General features: G+C 41.9%; 1 protein-coding gene across 1 annotated transcript in view; it reads left to right on the top strand.

Moving 5' to 3' along the window:
• Prep (prolyl endopeptidase) overlaps positions 1-15299 on the top strand; it is a 124795-nt gene that overhangs the window by 21664 nt on the left and 87832 nt on the right. The window contains exons 3-5 of the mRNA XM_008850296.2: positions 9666-9799; positions 11019-11149; positions 14457-14666. Coding sequence (XP_008848518.1) covers positions 9666-9799; positions 11019-11149; positions 14457-14666 — 475 coding nt within the window. The remainder of the gene's footprint in view (positions 1-9665; positions 9800-11018; positions 11150-14456; positions 14667-15299) is intronic.

The raw sequence follows: 15299 nt of genomic DNA, 5'->3' as shown, positions 1-15299 counted from the left end.
AGCTTAGACCAGCCATGAATGAATTCATGACCGATATGCCTCTACTTCCCATGAATTGAGATTATAGGTGTGCAGCTTCCCACCCAGCCTTATGAAAAGATTTCTTAGCTTTGAGTAGTTTCCCTTTATTTAAAAAAATATATATTTTCTAGCCAGTTGTGGTGGTGCATGCCTTTAATCCCAGCACTTGGGTGGCAGAGGCAGATGGATCTTTATGAGACTGAGATCAGCCTTGTTTACAGAGAGAGTTCTAGGCCAGCTGGGGCTACAGGGAGTCCCTGTCTCAAAAAAAAAAATACTTGGTCCTCTGCAGGTTTAAAAAAAAAGCCTACATTGGGGACCTTAGCAGACAGCCTGAGAGTGCATGATCCAACCACCATTGTAGGGGCTGAGATCTCAGCAGACTACCAGAGAGTGCTGGTTCTGGACTCCCTCTGGCATAGGGGCTAGAAATCAGCAGACCACCTGAGAGTCTGAAAATCGGCGTCCCATTAGGGAACTTACCAGATTCTGCTGTGAGGTCCCGCTAGTAGGGGTCCAAACCTTAGAAGGAAGCCTGAGTGTACCTGACTGGAACCTGACGTGGGCTTCTGTGGGAGCTCCTGAGTAGTTGATCTGAACCCTCCAAAATAAAACCTGAGAGAACCTGAAACCTGGACCAACCAGCTTTACATAACCAATAAGAAGACAACCAAGGCACACCAATAATACAAACAGAAACAAACTTCAACTTAATTTTTATACCAGAATCACAAACAACTAAAGAAATTCATATGCCAAAATCACAGCAAAAGAATAAAATGGAAAGCCAAAACACTGCGTCCCCACCAAACTCCACTAGTCCTGTAGAAGAGTTCTACAAGGAGAACCCCCAGAGATAACCCAGGACACTGGATTTAAAAGAACAATCATAAACATGATCAAGGGATTCAACAAATTTAAAGAACACATGAACAAACAAATCAAAGAGCTAAAAGAAAATAGGGATAAACTTCTGAATGAATTCACAACAGAGATAGAAACATTGAAGAAAACTCAGGCAGAAATGAAGAAGTAAGTGCAAAACTCAATAAGCTGACTTGAAACCAAAAGGGAAAGCCTCACCTCTAGAATGAATGAAATGGAAAACAGAATATCAACCCTGGAGGGTAAAGTTGAAGAATTGGACGACTCAAGCAAAGACAATGGAAATTTTTAAAAAAGACAGGAATGGAATATACAAGAGATGTGGGACACCATGAAAAGACCAAATCTGTGTATCAGAGGCATAGAGGAAGGAGAAGAATTTCAGGATAATGGTATTGACCAGATCTTAAACAGGATTGTGGAAGAGAATTTCCCAAAATTAAGGGAAGATATCCCCATACAAATACAAGAAGCACATAGAACACCAAATAGACAGGACCAGAAAAGAAACTCCCCACGGCATATCATAGTGAAAACACCAAATGTACAGAACAAAGAGAGAACACTGAAAGCTGCAAAAGAGAAACAAGTCACATAGAAAGGAAAGCCCATCAGAATTACAGCTGACTTACTAATGCAAACTGTGAAAGCCTGAGAGCCTGGACCAAGAAGCCTTTGTGAGGGAACTGACACTGATTGTAGCCACTCCAACAGCTATCAAAGTGCCTGAAAACAAATCCTGAGTCCAGCCTTGGCAGACAAAAGAAAAATGAGGAGGAACCCAATGGAGGAATGCTTTTGGAAGCTCTCATCAAGAAATTCCAGTGGACTCTGATATGAACATTTGAAATTTGCCGTTTTGACTTTTTTCTGGTTCCCTGTCTAGAACTTATAGTGCTAATTACTCTTGCCTTTACATTTCCTAGGCACTAGTCAAGGACTTTTCTCCCTACAGTTAAGAGTTATGCAATTTGGGAATCTTTTAGACAGACCAGTTACTGAAGGGGGTGGGTACCCCAATTGCCTCACTCTGCATCCCTCTTTAGCATGGAAGAAGCCAGAGCCATCTGCGTCCCGATTCCCTACCGGCAATTTGGGTAACCTGTTCAGGGGATGGTGTTATAAGAATAGGAGATAGGAGTTGGCCTAGGCAGTTAGGGGAAAAAGGCCCCAAAGAAAAGTAGCCAGTTTCTTAGCTAAATATCAAAATGTCCTTGGGCCTCTTAGCAACATGCTCTGTTCCAAAGGCCAAAAATGTCAAAAGTATTTGGGATTTTAGGGTTACCTCTTCAGAGGGAGGACTGTTAGAGTAGCAAAAAGCCCCATTCAAAAAAAGAAAAAAAACGTACACAAAGTTGTTCAGGAAAAAGTGATGGGGAGATATGGGAGGAGTTGGGGGGGGAGTGGATGTGGATTTGATTAAAACACCTCGTATGCATGTATGAAATTCTCAATAAAATTTTTTAAAGTTAATTAAAACAACCATTGTTGATCCCCATTAGAAGCTTAACTGCATGCACTATTAATGGATTGTCATACTTCAGTGACATTAATAAACTCTTGTTACGGTAGAGGCCGAAACTCCTTGAGAAGCAAAGGGTTCGAATTCTCTTTCCCTGTTACGTATCACCGGATGATTCTTCCAGGGTTTCCCTTTTTATCTTTACCTCTGCCCTTTCTTCCACATTTGTTCTGGTTTTTAAACCAAGAACCATATATATTAATTATATACATACATACCAGAAGATATTTTCCTAAAGTGTCAGAAATACTAGACATCTTATGGAACCCTATATTGAATAAAGTTTCTTTTCAGAAAACTTGCCCCCAGCCTTCATGAAAAGAATTTCCTTAAGTTAAGAAAAATGTTTTATGAAAGAACTTGAAACTTTTAGTAATTTAAATGCTGTTAGGTTTTGCATCTAAATACTTGACTTAGAAGCTACAATTTTTAAATATTGCTCTGTTTAAAGTAAAAAAGTTGTGAATGTGAGATAACAAAATTGAATGTGTTTAGTTTTAAATTACTTGTAGTATTGTTATGCATGGGGGTAACAGTTTCAGGACATTTGTATATGAGAAGAGCCAAAGTGACTGCTTCAGAGTGAGATGCATTCTGTTGTGGTCTTTATGCTATGGGGTATGAGAAAGGTCAAAGAAGCAAGTAGCAAAACTATAGATGATTATAATTTTGCCTTTCTGAAGAAATGAAATCAACAATCTGTTGAAGATCTTGTGACTCTTGGACCCTCTGTAGGCAGCCTGATAGCTATGCAGATCCGTAGGAGTTTCGAGAACCCTCATGGAAAGGGAGGCACAAGCGAAGACCCTCAACTTGCTGGAATTTCAATATGGGAACCCTTCCTTAGAATGTGTTGGGAAGGCCCTCTAGAAAGCCACCATGAATACTGTAAACTAGTGTGCACTGTGCCCCTTTCCCGGCCTCCACTCCCAGGCCGTGCTTACTCCTGCTGCTTTCAGAGGCCAGCTGTTCTACTGGGCCGTGTCTCACCTGGTCCACTGCCTCAGTCTCATAGGTGGTCTCTCTTTCTGTTCTCGCATGCATTCTCATAGTCTGTTCTCTACCAAAGAAGGGTAATCTTAAAAAAAAAAAAACTACATTTCCTGTGTCCTTACCTACCCTTGGCTTTATTAGCATTGGATAGAGGACAGAAACGTCATACATGTGCCTCAGACATCGGGTTCTTTGGCCTCAGCTGGTGCCTCCTGTCCTCATTCCCAGCCTGCTGATCTTCCTTCTTTTCATGCCTGCCAAGCTCTTCTACTTGCCAGGGTTACTCATCTGCTGTTGTCTCTGCTTGGAGCTCTATCCCACTTTGCCCGGCCACTCCCTCACAGCCCTCAGACCTCAGTTGAGGACCTTCCCTCCCTTCCCCAAGAGTTTCTCTGCCTGTCTGCTTCAGGAAGGGCTTTCTCTCTCGATGTATTCCAGTTCTGCAAGTGACTGCGTTCTGCATTTCTAAGCCATTGTGGGTTGGTGGTATCATGGCAGTGTCAAATTGTTAAGATTTTCAACATTCAGTTTCTGTCCATGTGTCATTGTGATCCAACTGGTGGCCAGCATTTGAGGGACCAGCCCTGGTTGTATAGTTGATTCTTTGAGTAGCAATGTTGCTCCACTGATTGTACTCTTTGTATTTTATGTGTATGAGTGTGTTCTTTGTATGTGTGTGTGTGTGTGTGTGTGTGTGTGTGTGTGTGTGTGTGTGTGTGTGTGTGTGTGTAAGTGTTCCTGTGCATGCAATGCCTGCGGAAGCCAGAAGAGGGGGTCAGAACACCTGGAATTGGAGTTACAGATGGGTGTTAGCTGCCATATGGCTGCTGGAAGCTGAACCTGGGTCCTCTGCAAGACCAACCACTGCTTTGAACTGCTGAGCCGTCTCTCTACCCTTGCTCCTTGTGTTCTTGAAGCTGAACACTCTGCCTAACTGTCTAGCTTCTTTTTGTTTATCCCCATTAGAACGTGTGCCCTGTGGTAGCAGGATTTTGCCTCAGACCCATCACCGATGCTTCTACAACGCCCAGATCTGTGGTAGCACATCCTGGGGTCAGGAAAGCCATGGCTGCCTCATCCCCCTGATGTTCCTGACCCAGCCCAGTTCAAGTAGCAGAAAATCTCACAGGTGGCTCAGGCTGTCCATCTCTTCTCCTTCATCTCCACATCCAGTATGTCACTGTTACTGTTGTTGCTGTAATGCAATTCCTGCTAACTTGCTACAGCATAACCTTGACCAGGTGTTAACATTACATACTTCTGTCTCCCTATCTGTGAAGCTGGCATGGTATTCCCTTCCATCTAAAACAAGGTTATAATCTTGGACACACTTTGTGATCTTCAAACTGCTGCCACCCTCTGGCTTTTGCAGATATGTATCAATTGTGTAACTAAAAGCAATAACTAGTTTCCTCCTTCACACTGAGTGAATTCTAATCGTGTGGGAATTACTTTTAATGGACATAATTTGGGCTAATGATTTTCAGTTAACCCCAGCAAAACCATGTGCTCTTGAGTCTTGTGACTTTGGCACCCCATCTCCTTTCCTAGGGAACTTCAGTTTGGTACTCCACCCAAAAAGATAAGGAATGAATGCTTAAGAATTAACAGATCAAAGCACCGAAAACCGGTACCCCATCCTCATAGAACTCAGTGGGGGCTGGGAAGGACAGTTGACCTTGGATGCGTGAGATACTCTAGAACTAGGGATGAAAAGGCTGGTTGGTCTCTTCAGATTAGGGTGGAGCCCATTTGTATTTACCCAATTGAATCTGGAGAAACCATTTTGAGTAAAATTATGAGTGGGGTCAGATTCAGGACACAGTTTTAGGGAAAGCTTTCTAGCAAGACAATTTTATCAGCACAATTCTAGGAAAGAGATGGTTTTAGGGAAATAAGTGTGATGCTGAGTTCAGGCTCACTCTTGAAAGCTAAATTTAAGAGTCAGCCTATTTATTCGGATGGTCATGTCACACTGCAGTAATGTTGGATGGATGAGCAAAACTTTTCTGTGTAGAGTGACAGTTTTAGGCATTTCAACCCATGTAGCTGTGTTTTTATCCCTAACTTTTCTCATTTTTCTCCCCTTAAAATACCAGGGATTAAACCCAGGGCCTCAAATGCTAGGCAAGCACTATCTCTCTGAGCCATACCTCTACTCTATCCTACACTGATACCTTAAAAAATATAAAACCCCCAGGGGCTGGGAAGATGATTTAGTGGTTAAAGTCTTTGCTACATAATCATGAGGGCTTGGATTCAGATTACCCACACCTGCATAAAAAGCCACATGCCTAGAATCCTAGCACTGGGGAGGCAGAGGCAGGAGGATCCCTGGAGTTTGCAGGCCAGATAGTCTAGCTGAATGTCAAGTTTCAAGTTCAGTGAGAGACTGTTTCATAAAAAAGGTGGAGATTAATTGAAGACACTTCAGGTTGACCCCTGGCCTGCACATGGGCAAGCATCCACATGTGTTCATACCACACACACACACTCATACACACTCACACACACCTTTCTTAGCTCAAGGTTAGCTCAAGGGCCTTCTAGAAGTAGAACAGGGCAAAGTTTGTCCAACCCTAGCAATAAACAACTTAGAATTAATTACATTTCTGAGGGACTCAATTTTTTCTGTTTCAATGAAATAAAAGAGAATGGGATCTGTAACAATCTTATTTTTCTTGATTTATTCTCTTGCAAAGCTGTTAATCTCTGTATTCTTGTGCTACATTCTTTTCATTTCAAGTCATTCTAAGCATTAATGAGTTTTGGAACTTTTCTTTCAGCAAAAGGTCATGGTTCTCCAGACAGGGTTGGTGGTTTGTATAGGAGAACCCAAAGTGTATTTGTCTGCATAACACACCACTTTGAGCCTGAATGGACCCTGAGAGCTTGAGTTCCTCTAGAAGTGGATAGATGCTAGTGCATCTCTGTGTGCCATTCTAAATATATTATGCATTAGTTACTTCCTGGTTTCTTCCTAATAGCTATGTGTAGACATTTGATGGAACCTATTGAAGGTCGAGCTGGTACTGTCATATTGTTTCATTTCTTACCAAGAATCAGACATGAACTACAGGGCCAAGACTTTTTTTATACTGTTACAAACTTTTTAACTGGGGCAGTGGGGACAGAGAGGGTAATGGAGCTTGGCAAACAGATCAAAGTATATTATATGTGTTAGAAATAAAACCTGAAGTCCAAGGACCCCATCCAGAACATGTGGACAAAGCAAAAACAACTTGGCAAGGGAGATTTTACTTTTGCAGAAGGGTGTGTTACGTAGTCAGCAGGTATACATCAGACCCAGAAGCTTGGGGGGCTTTTACCCCTAATGTAAGAGAACTGTATCTTTCTCCCCAGTGGCTGGGGTCCAACCTCACAGTCTTTTCCTGAGTAGGAGAACGGAGGGGATGAGGGAAAAAAAGCCACGAGGCCATGCAGGTTTAGAGCCACATGGCAGCAAGAGGGAAGCTTTAGAGAAAAAGTAAAGAAATCCTAGATTCTGGGAACCAAACTTTTGGTGTTTTGGTTGTTAGCCTTAGCCTTGATGGCTGCACCATCTCTCTACCCCTGCGTATGTTCCCCAGGGACCTCATTATTGCTGTCCTATCTAGGGAGCTCGTTGGGGAATTCAACTTCTGGTGTGCCAGATCCTCCCCTGACCTGCTGGATGTTTTCCCAAATAACCAGTGTGGTCCTCCTGACCATCATTCACCCTTCTTCCAAGAAGAGAATGCCTCTGAGTGACCCAGAGGAATTATTTCCCTACGCCTGGGGAATCTGTTTCTTTCTTATTTTCTATTCCTTTTCCCCTTTTAAAATTTTTTATTTTTATTTTTATTAGATCTCAATTTGGCCTAATTATTTCCCATGCTGGTGCCTTAGAAGCTTAACCCCTCCCCCTCCAACCCTAACGTGGAGAGTCTGCTCCTAAGTCTGCTGCTTCACCCATCTCTGACAAATTCCCTTGAAGGGACTGTAGATGAGGGTCCACCAACCCCCAGAATGCCCCGACTGCCAACACTGTACTTTATCATCCCCATGACATTTCTTTGGTCTATACACAGAGTTGCCTGGTTTTCTTGGGCTGGTCCCCTACATTGCCAAGAGATTTTCCTACCTTGATCATTACCAATCCAGGAAGTTCCAAATGCCCAAGCCCTGGAGTCATCTCAACGAGGTAGTGGGATGCATCTCCCCAAAGTTAGGGTTTTGAACTTCTTCCTAGATGGAATTAGAATCCTGGATGAGCCCTCAAATCATTAGAAATAAAAACTGATTTCCAAGGACCCCATCTATACCACACACAAAGAACATGCAGATAAAGTGAAAGTAATTCAGCAAGGCAGATTGTGCTTGTGTGGTCATTAAGATCCAGCAAGTACGTACTGGACCCAGAAGCTTGGGGGCCTTTTATCTCTAACTCAAGAGAACTGCCTCTTTTCCCCATTGTCTGGAGTCTGACCTCACAGTCTTTTCCAGGTGACTAGTTTAAAAGAATCAGCTTGAAGGGAGAAGAGCTCCTCTGTAGGCTGTCAGGCTCAGGACTATCAGGGCCAGGTGTGGTGTGATTAAAAGATTAGAATTCCTTGTCATAAACCAAGTTCCAAGATTTACAGGACTTGCAAGAAAAGACTAATATAATGTTACATATGCGTGTATGAAAATGTCGTAGTGAAACCCATTATTCTCTAAAATTAGTACATGCTAGGTAAAAAAAAACTTTAACTTGCAAATAAAAGCTAGAACTTGGATACAGCTGACTTTGTGTAAAACACCTGCGTCTGTGTCCTGAGTGCTGGGATTAAAGGTGGGTGTCACAACAGCCCGGACTCTTGCTTTTCTTACGAACCATTTTTCTTGACATTCTTGGTGCCATTCACTTCCATTTCTTTTAAGTATCCAAATATTTATTGATTTATTTTGATTTTATGTGTATGAGTGTTATGCCTTCGTGTTTGTGTGCAAGATAGCTTTAGTTGTCAACCTGACATGTCCGAGTAGAGGGACCCTCAACTGGGAAATTGCCTCCATTGGACTGACCTATGGCTATGCCTATGGGGTAGTGTCTTGATTGTTGGGTGATGTGGGAGGGTCCAGCCCACTGTGGGCAGTGCTATCCTTGGGTAAGTGGCCCTGTATTGTATAAGAAAGCAGGTTGAGCATGGACCAGGGGAGCAAACCAGTAAGCAGCATTCCTGCTTGGCCTGTGCTTCAGCTCCTGCCTCCAGGTTTCTGCCCTGAGTTCCTACCTTGGGCTCCCTTGGTGATGAACTGTGACCCACGAGATGTGAGCCAGATAAACCTTTTCCTCCCCAAGTTGGTTTTGGTCAGAGTGTTTTGTAATAGCAATTGAAGGCAAATTAGTACAGTATGTAATTTTCTCTAAGTCTTTCTTCTTCAGGACTTGCTATCTGCTGAATAAGAAGCCCAGAAGCTTAGGGCTTTGTAAATATAAATTATTAATAGTACATTACCTAATGTTGGGCAACTTTTCAAACCACTTGGACTCAGTTTTCTTGTATGTAAAGTTGGTCTAGCATCTTTGCCCACTGAGCCATTTCTCTGGCCTAAGATGCTTGTGCCAAGCCTGATGACCTAAGTTTGATCCCTGGTACCCACGTGGTGGAAGGAGAGAAATAACTTCCACAAGTTTTTTGACCTCCATACTTGTGTGCATAGCACATGTACACACAGAGTAACTGCAATAAAAGGCTCTTCTCCGAAGGATTATTTTGAGAGATTAATGAGTTCTTGCTTGCTTGTAAGCAATAATGGAATTAGTTCCATGTAAGAATCAGTTATTGTCAAGGAAAAAAACCTTTTTTTTTTTTTTTTCGTCTTTTTTGAGACATAGTCTCCCTGAAGCCCCAGTGGTCCCTGGAACTCACTAGGTGCACCAGGCTGTCCTGAAACTCACAGAGATTCACCTGCCTTTGCCTCCCAAGTGCTGGGATTAAAGATGTGAGCCACCACACCCAGCTGTTTTGTTTCTTTGAAACAAGGTTTTATTTGTAGCTCATGCTGACCAGAGACTCCCTTTGTAGCCCAGGTTGGCTTTGAATTCACTGCAGTCTTCTTGTGTTAGCTCCTGACTCCTGGGATTTTAGGCATGAGTTATCATACTCTACTTAAAAAAAAAAAAAAAAATGTGCTTTTGCTGATACATGCTTAGAGATAATTTTCCACATGTGAAATTTTATATCTGACTTGCCTTTTGTCCTATTTAATTTCTTTGTAGGCTTTTGTGGAGGCACAGAACAAGATTACTGTGCCGTTTCTTGAGCAGTGTCCAATCAGAGGTTTATACAAAGAAAGAATGACTGAATTGTATGACTACCCCAAGTATAGTTGCCACTTCAAGAAAGGAAAGAGGTATGTCAGATTGCTTACGTTTCATCTTTTATCTTAATGCCTTCTTTTTAAAGTTTGTGTGTGTGTGTGCGTGTGTGTGTGTGTGGAATGGTTGTGCGTGCATGTGTGCGTGTGTTTGTAAGCCAAAGGTTGGTATCAGGAGTCTTCGCTATCACTTTTTATCCTATTTTTTGGTTTTTATGTGGGTCCTGGGGATTTGAGCTCAGGTTCTCATGTTGCAAGTACTCTACGCACTGAACCATCACCACGGCTTCCCCTGAATGCTTTCTTAAAGTTTGAAGTACACATTTGAAATAGCTTAGCAGCTTATGAAACTTGAATATGAGAATAATTTTTGTTCTACTAGGTGCTTTCCAAATTCATAAAATAATGTTTAAGAAATTTAGTAGATATACATTCTGTGAAGCTAGATTGTGGGAAATCCTTACTTGTGGTTAATAACGATGGACTGAATGCAAACAGTGGAGATTTATTTCCTTCTAATACTATCTTTGGTTTGTAGTACTTGAAAACATTTTGTTACATGCATTTTTTTTCTACCCCAAGAATGGGCCACAAAGTAGAGTTAGTGAATCCAGTCTTCCTAGTCATCGCTTGTTAGCACCTGTTTGAACATACCTCTTCTTTTAAAAACTGTTTGGATACGCTGTCACACATTTAGCTTGGAATTCCTTGGTCCCTCTCTGTCTTCTACAGATGTCAGCAAAGTAGTCTATGCGCCAGACCCTGCTTGCCACCTGCTTTTGTAAACAAAGTCTTAATTGGAAGAGCCATTCCCATCTGAGTGTTGGCCATAGTTGAGTAGTGGCTGCCAGCCCATAATCTCCCTTGCCTTGGGAAATAAAATGTGCGGAACTTCTCACCTGGGAGCCTGGCTGTGGAAGCAGACCAGAATTTCATTTTTAAAAAAATCTGCTTTCTTCTTCATTTAAAAGCTACTGCCTTGTTTGATATTAGTGTTATTTCTAGCAAATCAGTCTTCATTTGTCTCTGTTTAGCCAATGTACTATGATAAATTATTCGCATTCAGAAAGCAGTTCAGGTAACTAGCCGGAGGTGAAGGACGTTGGAGGGATGTGCACGCTCGTCTTCCTTCCTGACTGCAGTTGCTCCTTTCTGTGTTTGTGGGCTTGTGAGTTTTGCTTTTTGTTTCTATGTTTGGTTTTACCTTACAAATAGAAAACACCACAGCTAAATACAGGGAATTTCTGTCTCCCAGGTATTTTTATTTTTACAATACAGGTTTGCAGAACCAGCGAGTATTGTATGTGCAAGATTCCTTAGAGGGTGAAGCCAGAGTGTTCCTGGACCCCAACGTTCTGTCTGATGATGGCACTGTGGCTCTCCGAGGTGAGTGCTATACATCCAGGCCCTTGGGAGAGCTGAGGCTCCTCTTGAAGCTCTGAAGTCTTGCAGTGCCAGGGAGAGTGTAGACCATATTGAAGAACAGATGCACATACAATATTAAGAAAACTAACTTTTGCATAGTATATTTAGAACATATGAATAGTTACATTCATCTTTCTCACTTTGATGGCATGAAGCAGAATTGCAGAATAATTCACACTGGACCAAAATTAACTTCTGGGATGTTGAAGTTTCATTTCTATTTCCTCTAACTTCCATGAAACCAATCTGACTACAAAAACCTAAATCTTCTTTTGTAAGAAATTTAAACTGTGCAAGGAGTGTTCTAAATATAAATGGAGAAGGTGATCAGAGTAACAATGTTAGAATTAAAAGCAAAAATCATCCCTCTTGTGGAAGTTGAACCACTTGGTACACTGACTCTGAAGACACAGCTTTAGAAGCTCAGTAAGTACATATCACCTGCAGTTACTGTACACCTACATAAACTCTGCTTCCAATATAACCTCCTCCCCAGGCCACAGAGAAGGTGATCCAAGGTTTGTGCTGTAAGAGGAGACCTAGAGAAAAGAAGTAGGCTATTTTTGAGTTCAGTGATCCAAGTCTGCCTTGCTGGGGGAGTGGTAGGGGGGGCTTGCTTTTGTGACGGCTATGCAGACCAGTGACTGTGCTGGGACTTGTTCTTTCCTTTACAACAAGCCATTTATTGAAAGATTCAAAAGGTTTTTGTACATTATAAGGAACTTGCCATCATGTGGGGTTTGGCAGTTACATATAAAGGTTTAGGATACAGTTAGACAAGAACCAGGACATACAGCTTTTAGTTGGCGCCAGCTAGGGGCTGTATGTAAAGCAGGATGCTTGAACTTTTACTTAAGGTTACCAATGCCTATCTGGTAATTTATTGGCCATAATGTTTTTTTTCTTAGAGCTAAAAGCATGGTAAACTTTTAGCTTTTAGCCAGGAGTAAACCTTTAATCTGCCCTAATCTTTTAGCTAATGATAGCTGGGTTATTTCTTCAGGACAGGGAGGTGTGCTAAGGGCTGTTGACCAAGATGCTTTCCCTCAGCAAGGAGCTTAAACTTTTGATCCAGCTGCTTTTCTCCAACTAGCCCTGTAGTGTTCTGCAAGACAGGGATATCAGAGCTACTGTTTTCAGTGCCCCTGCCTTTAGTAGAGAACATAGCTTGGACTTAAAAGTTTTAGGCTCATCTTGCCCTAGGGTATGCCATTCTGGTTTCCTACAGGTAATTATCTCTAAGGCATTCTAACTGTTCCCAGTGAAGGTGGCTTGGCATTTCTCCTACAGTTCCCTTTATCTTGTGACTTGGCTTTCTGGAATTGGGAAATTGGAACAGTGACATCCTCTCCTTGATAGGAAGGGAATAACAGTGTCCTTGAGATCTGTGGAAAGACTTCTGCAGGCATTTCTTGGAGTTTCCTGCTATGCCTCTGTCACTCAGTGATCTCTTTACTCCTTCCAGAATAGGCTGAGTAATAAATGATGATCCTTTATCCAGTGTGTATTGAAAGTGAGGTACCAACCACCTTGATAGACTGTGTCAGTATTTCTATGAATATGAGCCTATGGTGTAAAATGAATTTAATACTGTTCTCTGCCAGTCATGTATCCTCCGTGGGAATCTGTGTAGTTTTCGTGAAGATCTGTCCTGTCTTACAGCCTGTCAGAAGGGCTTCATCATAATAGGTTCTTACCTCTTACCCAGTGATACATTCCAGTGATTTCTTTAGACGTTTACCGTATACAGGGCCATGATGGTGCAAAGATGAATTAGACATGAGGTCTGGTCTCAAACGCTCATTGACTTTCTTGGGAGTGATATTACAGAGAAGCTAAGAGGAGTGAATACAGATTCTTTGTTAACATTTTTTTTTTTTATTTTTTTTTATGTGTATTTGTATATTGCCTGCATGTAGGTAAGTGCACCCGTGTTGTGCAATGCCTGCGGAGGACAGAAGAGGCTGTCGGATCCCCTGGGACTGGAGTTACAGACAGTTGTTAGCTGCTATGTGGGTGCTGGGATTCGAACCCAGGTCTTATGCAAGAACAGTCAGTGTTCTTAACTGCTGCACTCTCTCTCCAGCCCCAGCATTATGGATTTTACATATATTTTATTTTATTTTATTATTTTATCTTTATGTGTATGAGTGTATTGTGTGCATGCATGTAAATGTACCCATGCACAAGGCCCACAGAGGACAGAAAAGGGTATCGGATCCCCTGGAACTGGAGTTAACTGACTCTTGTTAGCTGCCATGTGAGTGCTGGGATTTGAACCCAGGTCTTCTACAAGAACAACCAGTGTTCTTAACAGCTGAGCCATCTCTCCAGCCCCATTTTACATATATTTTAAATCAAAGTAATGTTTTATTAAAATTTTCTCTGGAATTTTTCTGCTTGTAGAAATAACCCAAACACTACAGTGCTCTGTGCAGTGAAAGGCGACTACCCTTCTGTTACCTTGTATATTCTTGTTCTGCATTCATTCATGTATGATCCTGAGTATTATAGCATTTACAAGTGATTAACAAGTATGTTGGGAAATTTTATTTTTGTTTATTTATTTGTTTTTGTTTTTTTGAGACTGGGTTTCCTTGTAGCCCCAGCTGGCCTGGAACTCACTATGTAGACCAGACTGGCCTTGATCTCACAGAGATCCTTCCTACGTGTTGGGATTAAAGGTATATGCTGCTATGCCCAGCATGTTAGGAAATTTTAAATTCAGTTTCTGCCAATTGAAAACTTTTGCTAATAGTTGAGCCTCTTCTAATTTTAGGTCCCCAATAAAGTTTAGCAAATGTCCAAGGAAATCATTGGTGTCAGAATCTTATTTAATAGAATAGAATAGTATCAAATACTTTATAACTATTAAAAGCCAATATAAAACGTGAATATTTGCCAAGAAACATTCCATAGGCTGAGAACATTGTTGGGGCTACAGGGACCTGGACCTGGTATGGCAGTCCACAGCAAAGTGTTGTTTTCTGCCAGTTTTTGAATGTGTACACTGTAAGCCTTCCGTACATGTCTTCAGGCTGTGATTACCTGGGCCTGTGATGTTTTGGTATGGACGTTAATCCCTGAGTGCCAGCAATGCTCTGAAAATAAGTCTGCAAAGCAGGACTTCAATTGCTTTGGGGTCCACCCCCAAATTACTTGTGACTGCAATTTAATTCTATTGTATGGTATGTGTCATCATTCAGTGGGCAAGGCTAGAAGTTGTGTCTCTTGTTCACCATTTGACAGTGTCTCCTCTGCCCCATAGGTTATGCATTCAGTGAAGATGGTGAATATTTTGCCTATGGTTTGAGTGCCAGTGGCTCAGACTGGGTGACGATCAAGTTCATGAAAGTTGATGGTGCCAAAGAGCTTCCTGATGTGCTTGAGAGAGTCAAGTTCACCTGTATGGCCTGGACCCATGATGGGAAGGGAATGTTCTACAATTCATACCCCCAGCAGGATGGAAAGAGTGATGGTATGTGAACACATTAGTGAAGCACTTTTTTCCAAAGGAGATGTGACTTTTCATGACTAAAATAGGGAAGCTAAATTCATTGAGGTTGTTTGGTCTACTGTGTCCAACCTTTTGACATTACTACACAGCATTTTCAGTAACAGTGTTCATCGAGAACCATGCCCTCAAGTTACAGAATGAATGAATGAATGAATGAATGAATGAATGAATGAATGAAATCTCATAATATTTTAAGTAAGTTTTTGATTTTATATTTGGCCTCTTTCATACTGTATGGGACCCTTGCAGATGGCCCACAGGCTGTGGGTTGGACACGCCTGCTGAAGCCAGGTTTTCTCAAAGGGCATTATGTGTTTCAGCTTTGATTTGGAACAGACCGCACCAAACCTTAGTGGCTTGAGATAGGAGTCATTTATCTTCACTTACCCATCTGTGGGTTAGCCAGGCAGTTCTTCTGGAATCACCTGAGTTCTGTCATGCCTGTGGCCAGCTGCCAGTCACTTGACTGTACTTGGCCTGGTTCTTTCATATGTCTAGAGCCCCAGTGGGGATAACTGGATTATTTCAACTCCGATTCATATGGCCTTTCACTTCTCACAGGCAGACCTGTATGTGTTCACATGTGGCTGAACC

The sequence above is a fragment of the Nannospalax galili genome, unplaced genomic scaffold, assembly GCF_000622305.1.
Source record: "Nannospalax galili isolate Female #2095 unplaced genomic scaffold, S.galili_v1.0 scaffold324, whole genome shotgun sequence".
Taxonomy (NCBI): Eukaryota; Metazoa; Chordata; class Mammalia; order Rodentia; family Spalacidae; genus Nannospalax; species Nannospalax galili.
The sequence above is the reverse complement of the archived record's forward strand: the minus strand, read 5'-3'. Positions and strand labels throughout refer to the sequence as shown.